The sequence below is a fragment of the Sminthopsis crassicaudata genome, chromosome 1 (assembly GCF_048593235.1).
Source record: "Sminthopsis crassicaudata isolate SCR6 chromosome 1, ASM4859323v1, whole genome shotgun sequence".
Taxonomy (NCBI): domain Eukaryota; kingdom Metazoa; phylum Chordata; class Mammalia; order Dasyuromorphia; family Dasyuridae; genus Sminthopsis; species Sminthopsis crassicaudata.
The window spans coordinates 98,565,719-98,590,766 of record NC_133617.1 but is presented as its reverse complement, the minus strand read 5'-3'; the positions used below and the strand labels follow the sequence as shown (position 1 = coordinate 98,590,766).

At 31.2% G+C, this 25,048-nt stretch overlaps 1 protein-coding gene across 8 annotated transcripts in view; it reads left to right on the top strand.

Annotated features, from left to right (window-relative positions):
- Positions 1 to 25,048, top strand: part of EFR3A (EFR3 homolog A) — a 138,506-nt gene that overhangs the window by 87,923 nt on the left and 25,535 nt on the right. For all 8 annotated transcript variants that reach the window (XM_074265440.1, XM_074265442.1, XM_074265430.1 and 5 more), the window contains 11 exons: positions 1,084 to 1,162; positions 3,144 to 3,279; positions 6,138 to 6,302; positions 7,949 to 8,063; positions 9,051 to 9,102; positions 11,426 to 11,598; positions 12,634 to 12,709; positions 15,009 to 15,170; positions 15,476 to 15,607; positions 16,573 to 16,640; positions 17,998 to 18,125. In XM_074265440.1, coding sequence (XP_074121541.1) covers positions 1,084 to 1,162; positions 3,144 to 3,279; positions 6,138 to 6,302; positions 7,949 to 8,063; positions 9,051 to 9,102; positions 11,426 to 11,598; positions 12,634 to 12,709; positions 15,009 to 15,170; positions 15,476 to 15,607; positions 16,573 to 16,640; positions 17,998 to 18,125 — 1,286 coding nt within the window. The remainder of the gene's footprint in view (positions 1 to 1,083; positions 1,163 to 3,143; positions 3,280 to 6,137; positions 6,303 to 7,948; positions 8,064 to 9,050; positions 9,103 to 11,425; positions 11,599 to 12,633; positions 12,710 to 15,008; positions 15,171 to 15,475; positions 15,608 to 16,572; positions 16,641 to 17,997; positions 18,126 to 25,048) is intronic.

Genomic DNA, 25,048 nt, shown 5'->3' with positions numbered 1-25,048 from the left:
AAGCTTTCTAATTTTTTCATGAAGAAACTGCTAAATCCTGTGTAATCCCTATGGTGTTTCCTTGTTATTTGAATTGGTTTCTTTCTGGCTGTTTGAAGTATTTTCTCCTTGATCTGGCAGTTCAGAAATTTGGCTATAACATTTCTGAGAGTTTTCTTTTGGAAATCTCTTTCAGGAAAGTGATTGGTAGATTCTTTCAATTTTTATTTTATTCTCTGTTTCTAGGATATCACGGATAGTTTTGTTTTGTTTTTGAAAGATGATGTCTAGAGCCTTTTTTTGATTATCGCTTTCAAGTAGCTTAATAATTCTATGTATCTGTTTCCTGAGTCAGATGTCATAGACCTCAGAAAGTAGGACCTGATACTTGGGACATCATGCCCCATTACCTTGGGACTAGCACTTGATTACACTAATAACTTCTAAAAAAATTAAACAACCAAAAAAATTTTAAGCAAAGAAAAATCCAACCATAGGATAGGTACTATGGGGATAGTGAAGACCTGAGTTCATATTTAGAGGAAGTTAGTAATGGAACTAAAAAAAGTCACTCTTTTTTTGGTAAGAAACATCAAATGGTTCCAAGTAGAAAAGGAGTTCTTGAAAAAACTTAAAAAGGACTTGAAAAATCAAAGAAGAGAGATTGGAAAATTTTTTTTTCAAATATTCACATATTTTCCACACATGCATATGAAATGTAGAAATTATTTATATTGGGAACAACATTTTTCTTGAATACCCGATGCTATGTAGCCGTTTAAAAAAAAAAAAGCTTAAATATATTGAATTTTACAATAGAATATTATCATTATGTAGCATTTTAGGGATTACAGTGTTGCACATAAGTGAATCATTTTGGTAAGTTAGTATTTTTTTTTTAAGGTGCACTATTTTTATTTGAAGGCAGAGGGGGGCAGGGCTCAGGAGAGAAGGGATATAGACTTTATTTTCTTTGGTTGTGGTTGCTTGCCTTTTTTCTTAAAAGCTGATTTTCAATAAATGTACAGCAATTAAAGTATATTCTTCATCAAAGCCATTTGTGAGACTTTGTCATGCTGAACTGCATTTTTCTTTTGCTTACAGACATTTAGATAATCATAACCTGTGGGATCCCAATGAATTTGCAGTTCACTGCTTCAAAATTATAATGTATTCCATTCAGGTAAGGTTTATCTGCTTTAGTATAATTGCTAAGTAACATTAGTTCTGAATAAGTTTCATTTGTTTCTTCAGCAAAGAAAATTCAACACAGAGCAGGTTAAAATTACACTAAATACACTAAATAGATATTTATTGTTATATTTGGTTGATCACTACCTTTGCTTTATTTTCCATGTCACTTATCAAACTTTCAGCCCACTTTTGGAAAGAGTGACTACCATATAAGTTAATCATATGCCAGTCATTTCTGAATTATAAAATAAGCATTTTTGTAACTAAATAGCATTTTAAGTGAATTCTTATTGATATTTTTTACTTTTATATCACTTATATTTCTTAATGTCCTTCCTTACCCCCATCTTTAGAGGAGTTCCCTATAATAGAGGGGGGGGGGATGAGAATAAAACACATTAGCCCTAAAGAAAATCTTTGAAGAGAGGGGTGACTGTGACTGGGGAATACTAAAATCTTATTGACTAAAACAATAGACACACATAATAGAGTCCTTAGTTATTACATAAGTCATCATGGATGGGCCTCAGCTGAGCTTTGTGTGCTGGCTGCTGTCACATGTCAACCCTGTGTTCCAGGGTATGCCACTTAGCCTTTGTGGACTTTTTCATTCAAAAAGATGCATGATAATTTTCTTACATATTTGACACAGCTGGTATGAGGATCTAAGGAAGTAATTTTGGATAAAAATCTTTGTAAACCTTAAAGACTTTTTATAAATGCCAAATGTCTTCATTATTATATTAGGAGTGGGAGAATTAACAAACACTTGTCAGGATAAAGTTGGATAAAAGTGTAAGCTCCTTTGGAACAAATATTATCATTGCCCTTTGCTCTGGCAGAGTTCTCTATGCAGCAGCAGGGGCTTAACAATGTTTCTGGAATTGAGCCCTAGAAAAGGCTATACCAGAAAAAGTAAAACATTGAAGCAATTCCTTCTTCCCCCCCCCCCCCCAAGGTACTCTTGTACATGCCTGATTTTTAAGGTCCTTTTTAAACATAATTTTTTGATGGGTATGTCATAACAATTTCACATATTATTGGATAGCTCTCATTCCAATCTTGATTTGGTTGATTAAATACTATAATAATTATCTTTTAAAGAACATGTAGACTTTAATCTTATGCTATTGACCTCAATCCAGATTTCATTCACAGCTTGTTGACAACCATTCATCTAGGCACCCATAGTAAATATGTCAGATCTGGGATTCAGACTCTTCTCTTCTGATTGCAAATCCTATGCCCTTTCCACTGTATCATGTAGCTTCTTGTCTATTACATTCACTCTAAAAATTTTTATATTGGCTGCTTTGTATGACATAATATATATATATATATATATATATATATATATATAACATATATTGTATAACATAATTGACTTTTATATAATGTTTTATGTTTATTTGATCCTTATGATATAAATACTACGGTTAATATTCTCATTTTACACTTGAAGAAACTGAGGTTTACATTAGATGATTCATTCAAGGTAATAATGCTTAAGTGTTAGAAATGGGAACCCTATCCAGCTCTTTCTGCCTACATTCCTAGAGTGCTATCCTCTATGCCACTTAGCCTTTCTTTTGATATGAATTCTTAAATATATGTAGTTTTAATTTCCCCAAACCATAGTATTAAATTATGTTTAATATATTATCTACTTTTCTTGAAAGGTAGACAGTATTTGAATAATGTTGACACATAAAACTTAATTGTATCCTAGAGCCAAATATATGAGCATAATTTCAATAGTGCATGTGATAAATTAAAAATTTTTACCATTTCTTGAAGATTATAATAAATAAAAAAGTATTTAAATTAAAAATTTGTAATAGATTTCCTTGATAAGGTAAAGTAAAATTAATAAGGTATTAATAAATACCTTAAATAAATTAATAAGGTAAAGTAAAAAAAAAAGAGAAAATTGTCTTTTAAATGTCTAATATTTTTTTCATTTTTATTAGGCACAGTATTCTCACCATGTGATCCAAGAGACTCTAGGACATCTTGATGCTCGAAAAAAAGATTCTCCACGTGTTCGGGCAGGGATTATCCAGGTTCTATTAGAAGCAGTTGCCATTGCTGCTAAAGGATCTATAGGTAAGCAATATTTTAAAAAATACTTAGTATAATCTTTTTCTTTTTTCCTTTTTTAAAAGCATTGTCACATGCCTAGTGGAACATTAGGGAGGATTCAAAATATATAGCAATAAATTTCCATTTCAAGAAAACATAAGTAATAACAGAAGAGAATGATATTCATGCTTCTTTTTATGCTTCTTTGTAGTTTATTCTTTTGTTCTCTGCTGTGTACTTTTTGCTCTTTTCCCTTTTTCCCCTTTTATCTGCTCTATCTACTCCAAGCAGTTAAGAACAGAAATAAGTATATATACAAATTTATTTATAAAATACTTAAACTTACATGCATATATGCCCACATATACTCAGACACACAAACACAGGTATAAAATGCATTTACCCATATATAAACAACATTAATATAGGGAAACAAACTTATAATAATTTAGGGCTCATAAGGAGAGTTTGACCTAACATGAAAAGTGAGACCAGAAAGTAAGGAATCATGCAAGACGAAGGAATGTGCATGTGAAATTGTTAAAATTAAGGGACTTTGGAGATTAAAAATTATAATTATCACAAATGTCCTTCTTGTTTCTAACCTAAGTGACTAATGATAAAAAAAAGATTATTGGAGCTTTTTGGTCACATGACCAGCAATATGGAGAGTTAGATTTTTTTTTTTTAAACCATATTCACAATCTCTCAAACTCTTAAGGTAGAAGTTATGTCCCAGAGAGAAACAATTTCAGCTTGTCAGAACACTAAGAATCAAACAGGGTAAAAAACTGATGAACTAACAACAGGCAAGGCTAATCTGTAATAGCTCACACACTCTCAAAAAACTCTGTCTTCTTTCATGTTCCTCAGCAGTCCAGCACAAACTGACCTATGCCCTTGCAACAGAACTAAGATATTCTAAATGCTCCATCCCATTTTCCCTGTGCTGCAGAGATCCAATTTGCAGAAATTTACTTAGACTGTGCTAAAAGTCAGTAGTGGTAGGTAACCTTCTCTGTTCCAAGAAAGCTTAGCTAGAAAATAGAGAAAAGAGGGATGTGGGTCAGGACAGACACATGGGAAACTCCATTAATCTTGAGGCAAAGATCCTAGCATCCAGCTGGGGCCAATGTTGTCTCATTCTTTGCTTGGTCAAAGAAGTAGGCTAGTGAGCCATAAATGCTCATTGTATAAGGAGGTTGAAATAACTTTGAAATCCATTGCTCAGTGAAACTTCCATCAAAGAAGGAGTCAGAAATTGAGTATTTCGGGGGGGGGGGGTAGGGAGGGCAGGGATAGAAAAAAGAACTGAAATTACCAAAGCTCTAAGAAGAAAGAAAATCCAAAGATCTTTAACATAAACAGATAATACTAGGCAGATATTAATAACAGAAGAGAAAATGGCTTCTAAATCAGAAAAAAGAGCTCAGGTATCTGTGAATAAATATTGCAAAACAGGAAAATTAAATACCCAATGAGGCAGAGGACCCTGTATATTCCCAAGAGAACTTTGAAAACAGCAAGATGTTTCTGAATATTTTGAAAGGAACAATTTGGAAAGCAGAATTTATAACATGCAGAGTAGGAAAATTGTCAGAACAGAAAAATTTGAATATGGAGTGATAATTCTCACTAAAGAAACAAAAAAAGAGATAGGAATGCAAATGCACAGAAATAATTTTCGTATATGAGAAAACTTCCATTTTTTCCAATAAAGTCTTTGATAGGCTGCCATCGGTTTACCTTACTACCCTGAATTGATCTTGCTGTTCTTTTCCTACATTTGTACTGACTATTCATCAAACCGAGAATTCATTATATCTTTGTATCTTAAAATCCCTAGTCTCTTTCAAAGTGCCACTAGGTGTAAATGCCTCCCTCCAAATTTTTAAAAATGTTACTTTTTACATATTTTGTATATCTCTATATGTGTGCACATTATTTTTCTTATAGAATGTAAATTTTTGAGTCTGAAGACTTTTAATTTTTTTTTCTTTGTATATCCTATGTTTATCACAGTTTCTTGCCTGAAACAGGCACTTAATAAATGCCTGAGTGATGGATTTCTTAATTCCTCTTCTTATATAATAAATATATTCCCATGTCAGATTCCATCAGCTGTTCATCTGGGTTCTACTTTGTCATCATCTTCACCATAACTCCCCTTTTTACTCCCCTACTCTATTTCCTCATCTCCACCCCAGGATAATCTTGTGACCAGGAAATTTATCATCCTGGATATTATTTCAGCTTTGCTATTCACACCTTTTTAGTACCCTCATTTGTTTTTGTCTTCTTAATTTGAGGACTGGAAGACAGAGAAAAAAATCTTCTGCCATAGTTTCTATTTACATAGGCCTCATAATACCAGTTATTTCTTCATTTGCCACCAGCTTCTCTCTCTTGTAAGCGCATTGAAGGAAATGGGGTTTTTTTGCATATCTAGCACTTAATACAATATCTGCAGAACACTGGGTTTTAATAAATGTTTATGGTATTTTATCACTATTGTGCATTTTATTTATGTATTTATTTACTCATCTGTGAATGTATTATATTCCTTTACCACACTGGATTCCATGAATATGTTTTTTGTTTTTGTATTTCAGAATAATTGGTTTCCTTTGTAACACTATGTATTTTATGTTTTAAAAATACTCTCCTGACAAGGGGATTGTCCCTAGACTTATTCATGCTGCTTAAGGAGTCCATGATACAGAGAAAGATAAGAACTCTTACTCTAGAAAAATGTAGGTTTCTTAAGGAAAGAAAATAACTCATTTAGTTTTGTGTTTTTATTGCCAATAAAATGTTCTAATTTTTAATTAAGGTTCTAATATTGGAAAAGAACATCTATTCTTATACATGTTGCTTTACAGGCCCTACAGTACTGGAAGTATTTAACACCTTACTGAAGCATTTGCGTCTCAGTGTTGAATTTGAAGCTGGTGAAAGACGAGGCTCTATGGGCAGCATCACTGTAAGCACAAGCACCAAAGATAATGATGAGAAGATTGTTCAGAATGCTATTATTCAAACAATAGGTGAGTGAATTTTATTTTCAAATATTATTTTCAAAAAAAAATTACAATAAGTTTTTAACTTAGACATTAAATTTGAGATATTTTCATTAGAAAGGCTGAACTTGTAAAAGCTGTTTCCAGATTGCTAAGAGTATGAGTAAATTTGCTAAGGACTACATATGAGCCATGATTTTTTTTTTTTTCAACTGAATGATCTTGAGTTTCTAAATATTATTATATGATAACAGAGCCTTATGTATTCCTGTAGCATAGTCTACTAAACATTTGCTGATATATTAGATTATTTATACCAGTTCTGAAATATAATGCATGCACAGATTATATGTGTATATGTATATATACAAAATAGCAAGCCACTTGTAATGTTTAATTAAAAAAGAAGAAAATTTACTAAGCTTTTATTTTTTTTTTCTTATCTCCTTTACATTATCTCCCAAAAGCTGAATTAATAATATAGGTATTTTGATTCTGTCATTGTTTGAACCCACCAGAAATGTAAACCTTGATTCATGGATATCTAATAATATTAAAAATTGATGGTTCTAGGAAATGTCAGTAAATTACAGTTATTTCCTACAAATACAGAATTACAAAGTGGAAAGGGATATATGTATGATAGCTATCTTCAGATATTTTTAAGGGCATTCAATTGGAATAAGGAATTAATTTAGTCCTGGTTCTTTGTACTGGAGATACTAGATAAAATTTTCAAAGAAAAGAAATTTAAAAGCATTTTTAATAGTCATTTGAAAATAAAATAGGATGTCTCAGGAAACTATAGGTTCATTGGAGGTCTTAAAGAAGAATTAAGTGTCCACCATGTTCTAGGTACTGTGCGAAATGTATAAGATAGAAGGAAAAAAGACAATAAAATCCTTGCTCTCAAAGAATTTATAGTGTAAAGATTTTAAAGTCTGTCATGGAAAACAAAATGCAAATAACTATTCTAACAAGATATATAAGATAAATTGGAGATTCCCTTCAGTTAATTTTGTCTTAGTCATGTGTATACAAGATGTTTGCTAGTCATTTTCCCTATTAGAAGTGAGTTCTCAAAGAGCGTGGACTACTTTTGCCTCTCATTGTACCTTTATCTCTTAGTGTCATAGCTCATATTTAGTGCTCATATTCAGAGTTAACGAGCATTATTTTCAGAAGTGATATTTAAGCCATGGAAGATGAGATCACCAACAAGTGTGTAAGGAGAAAGATGAGACAAACTATCCCCTGCCCTCAAATAGTTTATAGTCTGGGACTATAGCATACACATAGGTCATTACAAACTATGTACAAAGTTTACAAAGTATAGCTTTTAATTTCTTATTAAAGGAAATCCTCTTCTCTTTTTTAAAAAATACCTCAATTTTCTAGGAAAATGCCTTTTTATATATAAAGCACTTTAATATTCATTTGAATTTAATTCAGTTGACTAGTCTAAATGTGATTTTGAAGCAGACTATATAGGCAGCTATTATAGGCATGTATATTATTTAATAATGAATGAAGCTGAGAAAACATTTGATTTATATATCCTTTAAATAGTACAAAAATATTTTGGAATGTTGAAAATGTTTAATAATTTACAGTTTTATATACTTTGGGAAATTATAAAAATTCTTTTCTATTAAATTAAAAATATTTTATAGGGTTTTTTGGAAGTAATTTACCAGATTATCAGAGATCAGAGATCATGATGTTCATTATGGGAAAAGTACCTGTTTTTGGAACTACCACACATACTTTGGATACCAGTCAACTCGGGTTTGTTACTTTCTGTTTTCTCACACTTCTAATTAATTTTAACTTAATTTTGAACTTAATTTTAGATTGATGTCCTTCTGAAGGAAAAGTAGTTTTCATATTTGTGTAACAGACTACATTAATTTGGTAAAATTTGTATTTTAAAATTAGTTTTAATTTTTAATCAGTTCATCAACTTTTTCTATTTGTACACTTAAAATTTTTGTTTTTTACAATATAAACATAGATTACTCTTGCTTCATAAGAATTTTCTTGTAAAAAGGTAAAACAGTTAAGTAAAACTAATAAGAAGGAAAAAAAAGAAAGCACATTTCTAGTCACAACTATATGTCATCTTTATTATGCCTACCAGTTATGTTGCTTAGTTATAAATATGTAGAATGAGAACCTAAAAATTAATTATAGTTACTTTTGGTCTGTTTTTTATATCATTGACCTTGTGTTCTCTCTGCTAAAACAGATCAGTGACTTGTCTAAAGAGTTCAGGGTCCTGAGAGATTGAATTATTTGGCTAGGATCACTTAAGTTGATTTTGTTTTTTGTTTTTGAATTTGAATGATTTTTTTCTTTTTAAATCTTGAGTCAAGCCTTTCTCTGTATACGAACAAATATATTTCTGTAGGTTGAACATACATTATGTATATGGACAAGAATAAAAATTCTGTTTAGCATCATTGTATTATATATTTAGAGTTGGAAGAGATATCAAAGAGCAATGCTTCCATTTTACTGCTGGATAAGATGAGGTCTAGAGAGATAGTTACTTGCTTGAAGTCACAATGGCAGTTAGTAGAACCATGCTTTGAACCTCTGTCCTCTAACTGCAAAGCCAGCAATCTTTCCACTTGATTTGATCTTGAGAAGCATATGCAAATGTCTCTTTTTAAAGATGGGATATTTGAAGTGTAAGCTATTAGTAATGTGATTAATAATGGGTAATACAAATCTTGAATATTAAATTTAATACCTGAGAACTTTAAATTTTAGGGAGTTGGGAACCAGACGGATTCAGATAATGTTGCTGAGATCTTTACTTATGGTAAGTCATATGAAATGTGCAATGGGCTGGGAGGGAAATAATCAAAGGGTATTTAAGTGAAAATATTTAAACTTTACAAGTCTTATAGTTTCCTATATAGAATCAGAGAATGATGGAGCTCAAAGTAGTATTAAAGATCTAATTCAAATCTCTCTGTTTACAGACCAAAAAATACAGATTTCAAAAAGTTTAGATGCCTTAGCCCAAGATGACATTGTTTATTTTCCTTTGGTGAAGAATCAGGGGAAAAAATGGTCTCCAGACTAATATAGCTTCTAGAGGCCATTCTAAGCCACCTAGAATTCCTGATTCAGAGTTTATTAAAACACACAATGACAATTTCCCTCTTATATTTAAATCAAGTTCTTTTTTTAAAAATAATATTTCAAGTTGAAAGAGGATATACATGTTACTTTAAATTAGTAAATGAATGTATGTTTTGGAATTTACCAGCACAGTTAATTGAGGAGTCAGATTTCTTTGACATGTTTTAGAGAATTTAATTTTGGCATGTTTAGAATTTAAATTCACTTGAAAATAATTTAAAAGCAGATTTTTAAAAATGAGAAACCAAGAAACAGATTGTAGATAATCATGTCATTTGATATTCCTGAAAAAGGTTTTCAGTTATAAAGAACCACAGTTACATTTTTTTAGTAAAAAAGTTTCTGCAATGAAAGGAAAATGCTTTTAACTTAATAAATATTTATTGTTCTTCACTTAGGTATTCGTTGTTGCATTAATTCTTCTGGAAATAAAGAATTCCTTAATCTTATTCCTTTAAATGTATTGGCTATTTTTTTCTTGTTTTCTTCCTCTTTTAACCCTGTGTATAAGCTGTTACTTAATACTAGGATCCTCCAGAAGCCATAGGAAAATGGCCAAGAAATTTTGGAATGGATGGAAGTCTTGATATTGAGCTGCTACTGCTCCTGCTGCAGTAGGGAGCTACTTTGCCCTAATCATTGTGGAGGAGGAGGTAGTAGGACTTTCAGGGTAGCCAAAAAAAGAGAATGGATAGAACTCCTAAGGAGTAAAGTTGAGAAAAGTTATGGATTCTGCCTTCTTAGCCCAGTGTAATGATTATTCATTGTGACCTGTAAGAATTAATATATTATGAGTCATAAGAACTGCATAAAAATGGAAAGGTAATCAAATGAGATCTTCCATGTCCTTAATTTTAATATTTTTTTAGGGTAGTGGAAAAGGAGAAAGACTTACTTACCACTATAGTATTTACCCCTGTTAATACAATTTGTAAGTGGCTATAATTTATAATATTAGAAAGTTATCTGATAATAAGAGAAATGAAAAGTGCTATTCATGATCATACAGTAAGAGAAAAGAGGGAACTTAAATATGTCTTCTTGATTTCTGGTCTTGCAATTAATCCATTGTATCATCTTGTTTTCTCACATCATAATCTGTAGGGTGAATAAAAATTTAAAACTGATTTCTTAAGTCAATAAATAATTAATGAATAAACCAAAGTGAGCATGTGGGCAAAGAATTTAAAAAATCAACTGACCAGAAAGGAGACCTTTTTTTTTCCCTTTTTAACATAACACTCTTTTATTTTGTAATATACTAGCCTATATTATAAGTAGGCATCTAATTCACTCTCTTTGAGAATGAAGCTATGGAGAGTAAAAGTCTAATGCAAGCACAATATTGATACATTTCATGTTTTATACATTTTTAGGACAGAATCAGAAAAAAAATGGATTAACAAGCCCTGGTCTATATATTTTTGAAGAAAAATTCATTGATCATTTAAATTTGTGTGTTATGTCCATGCCATTATAAAAAATTGCTTCTAATAATCATTCTCTTTTTCTGTTAATAACACACCTACTTTATTGACTGCATTTTAAGAATTTTGATATGTAAAACCTTTTCATTTAGAGTAGATAGATGCATGGAAATATTAATCAGTCAGCTTGTTTATAGTATAATAGTTTTGAAAACCAGTGTTCAAAATGAGAAAGGTGTCATTATCTTTAACTTTTTGCTTTAAAATATGTGAGATGAATTGCACATAATTCAATTTTCACTTTTTTTCTTTAATTCCATCTCTTTTTTTATTTTTTGCAAATTAATGTTCATTATAGTTATTGATTATAGTAAAGTCATTTAAAAGTTTTAAGTAACTATGTTTTCTTATTTGGTACATTCTGATTTTATGCTTTTATTTCTGTTTCCCTCAGAAGATGTTTTGTATATTTATGTGTCTTTGAAAGGATAATTTGAAACTTTAAAAGGGGTTTTGGAAAAGATAAAAGATTTTGTAATAATGGTGCATGTTTATATTAATTATTCTTAGGTAACATCTGGATACAAAGCTAAGACCATTGTTACTGCACTACCTGCCCCATTTCTTGATCCTTTACTATCTCCATCTCTAATGGAAGACTATGAATTGAGACAGCTGGTCCTTGAAATATTGCATAACCTAGTTGATCGACATGACAATCGGGCAAAACTTCGAGGAATCAGGCAATTTTACTTTAAAATTGATTTAATTAATATTTTTCTATGTTTAAAATTTTAAAGATTATTTTAAATTAAATAATCAAGTGAGAGAGATTATTCTAAGACTATGGATTTTTAACCTAGAATCCATGAAGATTCCTCTAAAGGGAATCAAAACTTACCCTTTTGGGATAAACTTGGACAGGAAAACAGTTTTATATCTTCATTTTCATTAATCTTTGGTTTCCATTGTAATTATATGTATTTTATTTTGTGCATCTAAAAACAGTCTGAGGAGTTCATAGATTTTTATCAGATTGCCAAAGGGCACAAAAAATGATGAAGATCCCCTCCCAATAGATCCTTCAGGTTTCAAAAATTATTACCTGTCTTTCATTTAATTAAGAAATATTGGATTTACTTCATAGTAATTATAATTTAAAGTTGTATGGTTTTTAAATTAAATTTAGTCTCTAGTTTTTACATACATTGGTCTTTACAAACATTATCCTATTAGAGTTTTATCATATCCTGAGATGTTGGTACTATCAATATTATTGTCATTTTATAGATGGAAAAGCTGAGATTTAGATTAAGTTAAATGACATCTATCACAGTTAGTATATGTCAAAATTGAGATTTAAACCTAGATTCTCCTTGACTCCAGCATATTATGCACTTTCATTAGGCTTCTTCTCTAGTTGTAAATGTGTTTTTAAGACGGCTGTATGCCATAAAGATAGAAACATTTCATATTTCACAATGTCTTTGAATAGTTACTAGCTTAAATACAAAATCTATTTTTTTTGCTTTAACAAAGTCTGATTTTACTTTAAAAATTATAATGGTTTTATGATTAAGTAAATAATACTTTTGTGATTCCTGACAATTGACTATAGAATACAGTTATTACACATAGGCATAATTGAAAATGGAAATTGATGTAGCAATGTTGAAAATAGTTCAGACATTTTAATAGCTGTTTTTTCATACGTGATTTTGATATAATTAAATATGTGATAATGCTTTTTTAAAATAATGTATTCTTTGTTTTCATAGAATCATACCAGATGTAGGTGACCTCAAGATAAAAAGAGAGAAAATTTCCAGACAAGATGCAAGTTTTATGAAAAAGGTGAGAACTTTTATTATAGAATGATACAAAAATTAAGTTATGAGTATCTATTTTAATCTGTTTAATAAAAACAAAGTCTTAGATTGGTAGGTATCTTAGAGGTAATTTAATCCAACCTTTTTGTCCAATCTATGACTCCCATCTGTAGTATTACTGATTGTTAATCATCTCTCTTCTGCTTGAACATTTAATAACTGGAATTTGCTACCTCACAAAGTGATTCATTCCATTTTTAGATGACTATAATGTTTAGAAAAGTCTTCTGTGTATTTAATAATGATCTGCCCCCCTTTTGTTCCTCTTTTGCCCACTAGAGCTATTTAAATTATTTTAAATTATTTTATTTATAAGAAAGACTGGAGCAGAGCTGAGTGTGATCTGACTCTATTAAACTGTCTAGGAAAAAGTTGAAAAAATAGTACTTATGCCATGTGAATGAAGCGCAGAGGAAGAACTAATATGGAGGAATTAGATGACAGAGGAAGGAGGGCTGGTAGTTCTGAAAGCCTATTAGTGTTGGGAATGGGTTAAAGTGGGAATAATACAATCACGCATACACCAAGAAGGGTATTGCACCCTTCAAATTCTATAAGGAAATTGGGGGGGGGAAGAGGATAAATTGGGATATAGAAGGTTGTGTGGATTTATGGCAGTGGGACAAGGTGTGTAGTTTAGAGGTAAAAAGATAAAAGAGGAAAGGGTAGGGGGAGAAGATAAGGAAGGCATATATGGGAGGAAATGTTAACAGCAAGGCAAGTTAAGGAATAGAAATAAAGTTGAAGAGCTGAATAAGGATAGGAAATAAAAGAGATATGCACAAACACAATAACAAGGATCAGGAATTAGGGAAAAAAAAGTAGGGCTAGTAATCATTGATTTCAAAGTCAAATTTAAAGATTCATTGAAGAGAAATATATATATTATATCTCAGCCATATTCATATTGTTTTAGATGCATGTCTATGTATGTGTATGTAAATGTGTGTGTGTGTGTGTGTGTGTGTGTGTGTGTGTGTGTGTGTGTGTGTGTGTGTGTGTGTGTGTATAGTAAAAAGTACATAGCAGAGAACAAAAGAAAACCTTTAAGGAAGCAAAAAAAAGGTAGGCAGGTGTGAATATAATGTCTTCTTTTATTATATATGCTATCTTGAAGTGGAAATTTATTGTTACGTATTTTGAATCTTACCTGTTGTTCCACTGGACACATGACAATGTTTTGTTTTTCTTTTTTCTCTATTTTGTTTTTTTCTTGTTTTGTATTTAAGTATTTAATTTTGTATTTAAATGTTTTCTTCTTGTTGCTTCATTTTCTTTTTTGTGAACAGGATTTATAGTTGGAAGAGATCAGTGGTTCTTATCCTCAAGTGCATTAATTTTTTTTTTTTCTTTATTAAAGCTTTTTATTTTTCAAAACATATTTGCATAATTCTTCAACATTAACACTTGCAAAACCTTGTGTTCCAGTTTTTTCCCCATTCCACCACCTAGATGGCAAGTAATCCAATATATGTTAAATCCAATATATGCATACATATTTATACAACTGCTTGCTACACAGGAAAAATCAAATCAAACCAGAAAAAAAAAAAATGAAAAAGGAAGTAAGAGGCAAGCAAACAATGAGAAAAAGAGTGAAAATGCTATGTTGTGAAGCACACTTAGTTCCCAACTCTCTCTGGGTGTAGATGGCTCTCTTCATCACAAGATCATTGGAACTGGTCTGAATCATCTCATTATTTAAGAGAGTCACATCCATCAGAATTAATCATGAATATAATCCTATTTTTAAAAAAAAGTGCATTAACTTTTTTTAAAAAAATTATTATTTTGATATTTTTCTATATAATTTTTTTTTTTTTTTTTTTTTTTTTTTTTTTGTATTTTATATTAGGCCTTTAAACCTTTGTCCTAAGAAATGGTCCCTGAGACTTTTAACAGATTTCCTTCAAGAAATAGAGTATATGCTATAAAAAGATTGGAATCCCTGCTCTAGTCTAAACTGTTTTCATTTTTATAAATCAGGAAACTGAAATCTAGAAAGATTAAATAATTTAGTTAATAAACATAGGTGGCAGTTAGCATTTTGGAATTTGAACCCAGATGCTTCAACTCCAGATTTTTGTTAGGATATTGTTAGGAGATATTGAACTGAATCAACCTATTTTTTCACTCCTCTCTATCATTGTGTCAACATTTTTATTTGTTTCTCCTTAATGGATGGTCATGTACCTATTAATAACCTATTTTTTAATGAATTGGTTTAAAGTAAAGAATATTTTTAATTTCTGATGTCTTTTCAGAATGGTCAGCTGTTATACCGCCATATTTATTTGGGCTGTAAGGAAGAAGACAATGTTCAGAAAAATTTTGAATTACTCTATACATCTCTTGCTCTTATAACTATTGAACTGGCCAATGAAGAAGTGGTTATTGATCTTATACGAGTAGCTATTGCTTTACAGGTAATTTATCTCAGTGAAATTTTTCAAAGAAAACACAGTCTTTGAGATACTATTTCCTTAAAGATATATTATTAATGATACTGATCATGGTTTATTAGAACAGAAATAGGTAAGCATTTTAATTAAAGACTTAGAAATACTGTTAATCATTAATTTATTCTTTAGATTTTTTCATTTTATTATCTCTTTGAAACAGATATTATCCTGCTAGTATTTGTTTCTGTATTTTACTGATTATTTTTTCAGAAAAATTTTAAAGCAACATTATTGTTTGGACTATTTCAATTTTTTTTTTCTTATTAAAGGATAATGCCATCCTTAATGAAGATAATTTACCCATGTTCCATCGCTGTGCTGTCATGGCATTAGTTGGAGCGTACCTCAACTTTTTAAGTCAGATGATAGCAGTTCCAGCTTTTTACCAACATGTGAGCAAGGTAATGTGGCCAAAAAAGTTCATATTGCTTTGTTTCAGCATGTTGTCTTTTAGTTTTATGAAATGTCATGTTATTTGTAATAATTCTATGTAACAGGTAATGTAATCATCAATGTTGTACATTGTCAGCATTTTCTGATAATTGGCTTATTCTTCAAAATATATTCCTTTAACCTATGATTTTTAATGCCAATACTTACAATTTTCATTTAATTTTATGCATATGTATTTTAATTCAAGCCTAAATATGTATAGTTTTTTTACAATATGGTTCTTATTTTTAAACCATGTATTGATATAAACATGTTCTGCAAGGTGAACATGCTAATTGTTAACTTAGCTAAACTAAGCATATCCTTTTCCAAGAAGACGTAATTACATTTAGTCAATTGCAACTTGAAATTGTTAAATGGTTACCTGGAAGGTCTAATATATTCTTTAAAAGCATATTACTTATCTGACTGAAAAATTATGTCTCACATAACTTTTTATTTTGCAAATTGATTTTCTAGTTTTAAAAAAAAATCCAATTTTTGAAAATTTTGCCATATACCCTGATTGAATCCAAACCATCTTACAGAAGGGCTACACAGTATTGTGAAGGAATTGTTACATAAAATGTATTTTTAGTATCTACTCTGTTGGGACAAATTTAAATATTCAGGTTGTTGGCAAAGTATAACATCGGTAACGTCTGGGAGAATAAATACTCTATTTTTACTGGCTGTAAATGTATCATAAAGGTTTAATCAGTGCATTTGAAATTAAAATTGTTTTTCATGAATATCTTGATTTAACTATAACTATAATAAATAGAATTGTGAGTTTAAAATAAAGTTGATAGAAGTGGACTGAATTCTGTACATAAGATATAATGTAAATGTTGATTTCTAAAGTAAATTATTTACTTATACATTTTTAATAATTGCTACATCCTAAGTGTTACTTTACAAAAATATTTTTCAGGTTATTGAAACAAGAACAATGGAAGCACCCTATTTTCTGCCAGAACATATTTTCAGAGACAAGTGCATGTATGTTAAACATTGTTTTGATAGTATAAGAAATACCAGATTTTGGGGGGGGAACTGGAGATTTAAATGATTTTTTTTTTTTTTATTATAGCTTTTCATTTACAAGATATATGCATGGGTAATTTTTGAACATTGATAATTGCAAAATCTTTTGTTGCATTTTTTTCCCTCCTTCCCCCCACCACCTCCCCCAGATGGCATGTTCACCAATACATGTTAAGTATGTTAAAGTATAAGTTAAATACAATATATGTATACATGTCCATATAGTTATTTTGCTGTACAAAAAAAATCGGACTTTGAAATAGTGAGAAGTACCATATTTTTAAGGAATAATTAGTCCCTATAGGGTTTCCTACTAATTATTTATCGTTTTCTTTTTCTTATATAATTCCTATAACTCATTTCTTCCACTAAACTGAGGGTTATATTCAGTCTTGAATTTGCAAATGTAAATGGGTCTACATTTAACTGCAAGCAGTTTTAAAGGCAAAGAAATATTTGTTTTGTGAAAAATTACTTTGTAAATTTGCAAGGAGAATTTTTTTTCCCTCTCTTTTTATTTTTCCACTGTCTTGTTCAATGCCTAGCTCCTCATTGGAGCTAACATTTGTTGATTAATTGATTTTTTAACTTGTGTTTAAAAACTTGCAATTAACTTGCATGTCTCATAGAAATAATATCTCACAATTGAGAATATTTAAGCTGTTTTTTTTTTTTTTTTTTTAGAGAGAGATTTGGCCAGATCCAAACTGAATTCCATTAGTAACCAAAGCCATTCTCTGTTGTCAAATTTCATGATACAGAGAACCTGGCTTTGAGTTCTGATTCTGCTACTTAAAACTTTGTGACCTTGAAGAGTCACTTCTTCCCTGTGGGATTGTTACTGTTATGTAAAATAAGGCAGTTGAACTAGAAAAAGTCTTAAGTTGCTTTAAATACTTTTAATTTCAAGCAGTTGAACCTATGAATTTACTTAGATAGGACTATTTCCCTCTTAGATGCTCAAGTGTTGATAGAATGGACTCACTCAAAGAGTAAAAACTCCAATATTTGTAAGGTCAGTTCTTTTCATAATAGTAGTCAGTATAGCAAAATCAACTAGCATGTTTTTGATGACTGCTTTGAACAAATTTTTGAAATGCTACAAGGTTTTTTACATAGCCTCCATTATTGCCTATACTATCTCAGCTTTTTTCACACTAGAGTATGGAAAACACAGCCACACACACACTACACACCATACATCTATCAGACTTAATCCTGAAAGTATTATTTTCTTGGCTTCTGTATTTTTGTCTAGCTGGATTGAAATGTAAAATACCAACAAATAAGAAAAAACTGTTTACTTTCACAGGCTTCCAAAATCTCTGGAGAAACATGAAAAAAATTTGTATTTCTTGACTAACAAGATTGCAGAATCATTAGGAGGCAGTGGATATAGTGTGGAAAGATTAACAGTGCCATATGTGCCACAAGTAACAGGTAAGATAAGAGTAATTAGATGTTATTTTATGGTAGTGTTTGAATTCATCTTGTTCTTTTATATGGGTGTTCAAATATTCAATATTAAAATTTATTGAGTAGGTGTATATATTCATTGTATTAGCTATCTTCAGAAGATTATTAGAGTAGCTTTTAGAGTTTACTTTTAAAGTAACCTAAGATAATAATGTTATAGTATCTTACCTGTAGTATGTTTTACTATAGCATCTCTTGCCAGAAAGTTCTGTGAAATTTAGTCTGCCCTGTCACCATGGTAGCTTTCTATGGTTAAGGTTCTTTTTCTGTTTCTTGCTCATTTTCTTTTTTTTTTTTTTTTTTTTTTTTTTTTCCTTTTGGTAGTTTCTCTCTCTCTCTCTTTTTTTTTTTTTTTTTTTTTTTTTTTTTACTTTTATGCTTGAACTCTGCTCCTGGGGCAAAAGGGGCTCTTTCCCAAGCTTCCTGTACAGCTCTGAACCCTTGTGTTTGCAGCGGTAGCTTTGCCTGCTCTTTTCAGGAAATAGCCTGGTTTCTCAGAGTTTGCCTTCTGAGCTGGGACTGGAGGTTGCCTCCCCTGATTTGCTCCTCTACTGAGCCAGGACTGAGTCTTAGTTCTGATTTGCTGTGACTAAGACCCTTTCACCGGCTTTCCCAGAGGATGTCTGAGCTGCCTAATCACCCTTTTCACCTTAGTGAGAGTAATCTTTCTTGAAGTTTTTCCAGTCCATTTTGAGCTGAAGAGGAGTTTCATTCCCTTAGACTCTGTTCAGAGGTTTGGTTTCATGTGGTTTTCGAGGGAAACTAGGAGAGCTCAAATAGTTTCATGGCTTTATCTGCCATTTGGGCTCCACCCCCTGGCCCTTCAGTTTTGTGAGATTTAAATACTTTCTTCTCTTTGAAACTTATTTTTTAATTCATTTGGGAAAGTTGAACAAAATTGTTTGGTGAAAATATATCAGTGTTTCTTTAGCTAAACTTAATGACAGAAAATATGTTTTTGACAGAGGAATTTTTTAAGAGGGGGACTCTCAAAAGTTACTTTAATGTCTCATAATAGTTTGGAGGTAATCCTGATTTGCAAAAAGGCTTTTCTAGCAGAGAATAATATTTTGTCATGCTACAAGGACTAGAACCCTTACAGCAGACTATATATCTGCAATCTTAGCTGTAGCTTAGCTAAATCAAAGAGGCTCATCACCAGGAATCTGGTCAATGACCTAGCAACTTTCAAAGGCCCCACTGACATAACTCCCAAGTTCTTAACACAGGTAACTGACAGAAGCAGGTATTATGCTCTCTTTAAGAATAGTAACATTTCCTCTAATAAAGAATGGGAAATTATACTTAAATCAATCTTGTTTGTAATTTCTCTAAACAGAGACATATACTATAGGCTAAAATAAAGTAATATTGTCCTGCTTTCAGAAGTTGTACATCCCTATTGAAATAACAAAAAGTGAAACTTATGCAAACTAAGAGAATATTCAGTTTTTGTTCCTGATATAAAGGAATTAGTAATTTTTCTTTATAGTTTCCTCAAACGATGTATATAGTAAATGTTATTTTCTTAAATCATAATATGATGTTCTTACATTGATAGATTATCCAGTTTTCTCTTTGCTTTTATTTATATATTTATCATGTCTTAGCCTTAGATTTTTTATTTCTTAGTTTGATTTTGAATTTTCAGATATAATAGTTAAGTGAAATTTTATATATTGTAAATGATGCATAGATGTATTCCTTAAGAGATGATATTTTCATTATAACTAGTGATTTAATAAGACTATTAGTCAAATAGTAATTTTTCTCATTATCACTATTGCTTATTTATATAGAATGTATACTATTGTAATAGTTATGCTAAATAATATTTTGCAGTATTATTTCTATGACTGTAAAATTTTTAATATTTTACCTTCCCAGTTTCTGTTCCTTAAGAGTTTTTGGGGAAATGAAAATGTTTAGAATAAAACACAGTAGTAGAACTTATGTAAGGATAAGACTTAATTTTTTTTACATTCTTAAAATTTTTGGATTTAGCTTTGTTTCCTTCAGGCAAAAAACCTCACAAACACAGACATAAGCACAAAGGTAAATCCAAGTGTTAGTTTTGCCTCTCCTTTCCCTCGCTGTCCTGTAGGAAAGTGCATACCTAGCTTAAAATAAGAATGCTTTTAGAAGACTTTTAGAACTGAACTGTTCTATGTAGTTGTGATCTTAGTGTTATTCTTAACCTTTCCTGTAGCCATAGTTGGTTTATCCTTCATTCCTCCCTGTTTCTTTTTTAAATCTTAGATATGTTTAATTTCAATTTAGCATTTCTCTTTTTAAAAAATGATTAGTTTTTTAAAATAGCTTGTCAAATAGTTTCTGAAAATCTTAGATATGAATATGTAGATATTTGCCTGTTTTCTTAGGCTTTGCTGTTATCAAAGTGGAGGGGGGGGTTGTATGTGTGTGTGAGACATACACAAATACTTTTTTTCACAGTATTTTTCCAAACATATGTAAAGATACATAAAGATTTCAACATCCATTCATTCCTATAAGACTTTCTGTTCCACATTTTTCTCCCTCCCCCAACAAGCAAGCAATCTGATATAGATTAAATATGTGTAATTCTTTTTAAAATATTTTCATATGTCATGTTGTGCAAAAAAAAAAAAAAAAATTAGACCAAAAGGGAAAAAAAACTATGTGAAAGAAAAAAAAAAAAGCAAACAATAACAAAAAGAGATGAAAATACTCTGCTTTGATCCATTTTCAGTCTCCATAGTTGTTACATAATCTTGTTGTTATTGTACACACAAGTACTTAACAGTAAATTAAAGAGAAAATATAGTGTCCCCTTCAAGGCAATTAGATATCTCCATAGTCTTTTCTCTTATGGCTTTAGTATCATTTTGAATATGATTTTGGTATTTTACAGGTGCTTTTTAATGTTGCCAAATATATTCAGAAAAAAGCCTGTTGAATTATTGTTTTTGAGAAGAGAAAATAAAATACATTGGTGGCTTTTGTAGTGAACTGTCATTTGTCTCAAGATTTAAGCAATTGGATAAAAATCCAAATTACCAAATGCTATATATACACCAATAGTTGATTTTCTTAATGCTAATCATTAAAGATTGCAAAATCTTTACTTTTGAATAAATAATGCATAAATAATCATAGAATTTCAGAGCTACAGGCCTAATATATAAATCATTCAGGCCAAAATATTTATTTTCTAGTTGATGAAACAGGTCTATGGAAGTGAAATTACTTGTTCAAGGTCATATGTAGCATGCCCTCCTGGCAGTTACAATTACTAGTCTGCCCTAAGCCCAACAGAGTACCTTTGACCACTGACTTTTGCAGTGTGAACTCTACCCAGCTCGCCTCCTCTGAGGCCTTCAAAGGTCTCTGGCCACGATCTCTTGAATCTATAGTTTAATAACCGGTAGCGCACTCAAGAACAGCCACATGTAATCTTAAAAGTCTTTATTATACCTACTCACATAATGCCCTGACTTAATTCCCTGACTTGTCAGTTCCCTAGTGAACACCTGGTCTGAAGACCCAGGTAGGAGATAAGAATGCATTTTCACTGATGGCTACTATATTGCTTCTTTTAATATAAAACATTGTTCTTCATTATCTTCAGTAAAATTTTCTTGTATCTGGTAAATCAATAGAAACCACTGAAAACAAAATCTTAAAATAGTTGCAAGGAATCTTAGAGACAACCCAGTACAATTCAAATCTGAATGAAAATCCCTTGTAGAATATACCATAGTTATTTGTTGGAAATCTCTAATCAGGATGCCCATTTACACTTTTTCTCTCAGGCAAAATCTGATCATTTCCAGAATTCTCTTAAACTATCCTGAAATGGCATGATATTGAGACATTTTACCATATGGTCATCTCTGAAAATTTGCCTTCTGTAGTGTCCAATTTAGTAACCAGTGCTTCTAGGTGTGATCCAAAAATGATAGAAAGCAATGAAAATAGTATTTCCTTAGTCTTGGTTTCTTTGAACTTAAGATTGCTGTAGCTTTTTCATGACTGCTTTAAAATTGTTAACTCATATTGATCTTTTAGTCTTTTAAAACTCTTTGTTACATGAGCCAATTTCTGTGCCTTCCCATTGTTGCATTTATAACATTGCTTATTCCCACTAATTTTCTTAAAATATTTGGCTTAGTCTTGCCTGATGAGATCTTGTTAAATACTATTTTTGCCTTTTAGTGTGATGACTTTTAGAGACATTAGCTGGTGTTTCTGTAGATAAAACATTGGACCTGAAGTAAGGAAAATCTGAGTTTAAATACAGCATCAAACAGACATTTTTTAGCTGGCTGAGCAAGTCCCTTCACCTCTGATTTGTCAGACAAAATGGATCCACTGGAGAAGGAAATGGCAAACCATTCCAAGTATCTTTCCTAAGAAAACCCCACAAGGGCTCATGAAAGGTCAAACACAACTTAAACAATTGAACAAATGGCAATTGTCCTCCATAGCTTTGTGTCTCTCAAAATTTTAGCATATAGCTATGGCTTCATCCAGGTATAGTTAAATATTTCAAGCCAAGCATAAATCCCTGGGCCACTCCTATGGAGACCTTTCAAGTTCAACTCTGTAGGGTTGGCTGGCTATTCAAGAGATTCCAAAATCACTTAATTCCTTTTGCTTTGCTAAATTTTAGGATATATTTGTGAATATTTATTTTCATAATTTTACTGGATGTTTATCATAGCATATCTTTAATAGTATGTCTTAGAATTTTGTCATAAAATATGTTCAGAAATGCCCTTATTAAGTTCCTACTTAGTGCAAAACATTGCACTTATATTTTCCTTTGTAGACTATTACTCATTATACAAGGAAATATAATTGATGAAGGCATAAGTAACTGAAGCATTAGCAAAGGTTTTGTATGAGAAATGGCATCTGTGTTAATCTTTAAGGAAGTCAAGAATTCTTGGTGTTGGCTGAGAAGAAAGAGTGCATTTTAGTCATAAAATACAACCTATGCCAAGACTGAGAGATGAAAGAAAGGGTTAAGTTTGAAGAATTGCTAAATGTAGGCCAGATTGACTGAAACATAAAGATATAAAAAGGATAAATCTAAAAGATATGAAAGATAAAGGATATAAAGGTGATCATTTTGAAATAGGATGAAGAGTAAATGGGAGCCAAATTGTAGAGGCCATGACTTAGGCAATGGCAAACACTGAAAATTTTGAGCAGAGGAGTAATGCGGTCATACATGTATGTGCTTAAGGAATATTGACTTCTTAACTGTATAGGATGGAGTAAAGAAAGGAAAATTTGGAAGCAGAAAGATAATCTGGAAGCTATTGTAGTACTCTGGTCCAGAAATGATAAGAACTTAAATTAAGGTAGTAGCTTGGCAAGTAGAAAGTAGGGAATGGATGTCATAGATGCAAAAGAAGTAGAATTACCAAGGATTAATAATTGGTTGGATATAACATGGATTAAGGAAGACGAATATCAAAGAATGATTCCAAAGTTGAAATTTTAGATAAGGAAATTGGCAGGTTGGAGAAGGAATGTGATTGAAGGAAATATGATGAGTTCCATTTTGGACATATTAAATTCAAGATTCTGATAGAGGATAGCCATTTTATGAGACATATCCACTTTGTAGTTTGCAGTATGAAAGTAAATGTCAAGAAAAAAGTTTTGGCTAAATAAATGGATTTGGAAGTTATCTTCATAGAAATGCTACTTGAACCTGTGGGTTTATGAGACCACCCAAAGAAATTGTAGAGAGAAAAGAAAATGGCCCAGGCTGGATGTTTGAGAACAGGATGATGATGTAGCAAAAAATATTGAGAAAACATTTGAGCAAGTAGGAGAATTGAGAAAGCGGTGTCACTGAAACCAAAAGAAGAAACTATCTAATACCCAGAAGAAGATGTGATCAAAAGTGTTCAAAGTTTCAGGAAGGTTAAATAGATTGAAGACTGAAGAAAAAAAAAAAAAGGCTACTGCATCTAACAATTCAAAGACCATTGATAATCTCTAGGAGAGTAGTTTCAATTGAGTTATGCTTGCTAATGATTGAGAAAAAGGGAAGAGTGAGGAAATGAAAGAAAAGATTGACTCTTTCCCTGAATTTGACTATTAAAATATGTAGGGAACATGAAAAATAATCTCCAATACTGCAGAGTGTGGTCAGTGATAAGACAAACCTTGGGGAAACCCAAGGTCTATTTGCTAAGAAAATGGAAAGTGAAATAGTTTCAGTATGAATCTGGAAGTTTTTCTAACAGTTCTTATGTGGGCATCTGGGATGAAAGCATACAAAGCAATAGTAAGACAGAAAGAAGATATGGACTGTTAGTGTAAAATTTAGGTATAAGGGTTAGAGAGAGATTTTCATCCAGCAGATAATCAGCTTAGATATAGGGAGCAAGAATCAGTCAGATGGGTTACCCATTATAATCCTAAGGTAGAACCAGATGATCATGTCCCTCCTCTCCCACCAAGGTCCTCTGATCACTCTAAACACTGCCACCATATGGCAATGAAATCAGTTTCCATGAGACATTGAGGTCAATTAATTTGGAAAAATAGGGAGTTGAAGTGGAAGTAGAGCTGTAAGGGAGTTTTGTTAGGCATTTTTATTAGTAAATCATTGATAGTTTACTGAAGTAAAATTCTCTTGATGGCAGCGCTATAGCATTATTCCACTGTGGTGGCAGGTGTTGGTCATTTAAAGGAATACCTTACATTTGAAGCTCAGTTCCAAAGCTCTGCACCCCTAGTAGCTTTGGCTCAGTGTAATACCTTTTTATTCTGTGCGGCCCAGAATTTGTGTTTAATTTGAATCTTCTTTGGAGTGCATCCTTTGCTGCCGCATATGCCCTAAGGTCTGTTACCTTTTTAAGGGGAAGAAATAGCTTAAAAAT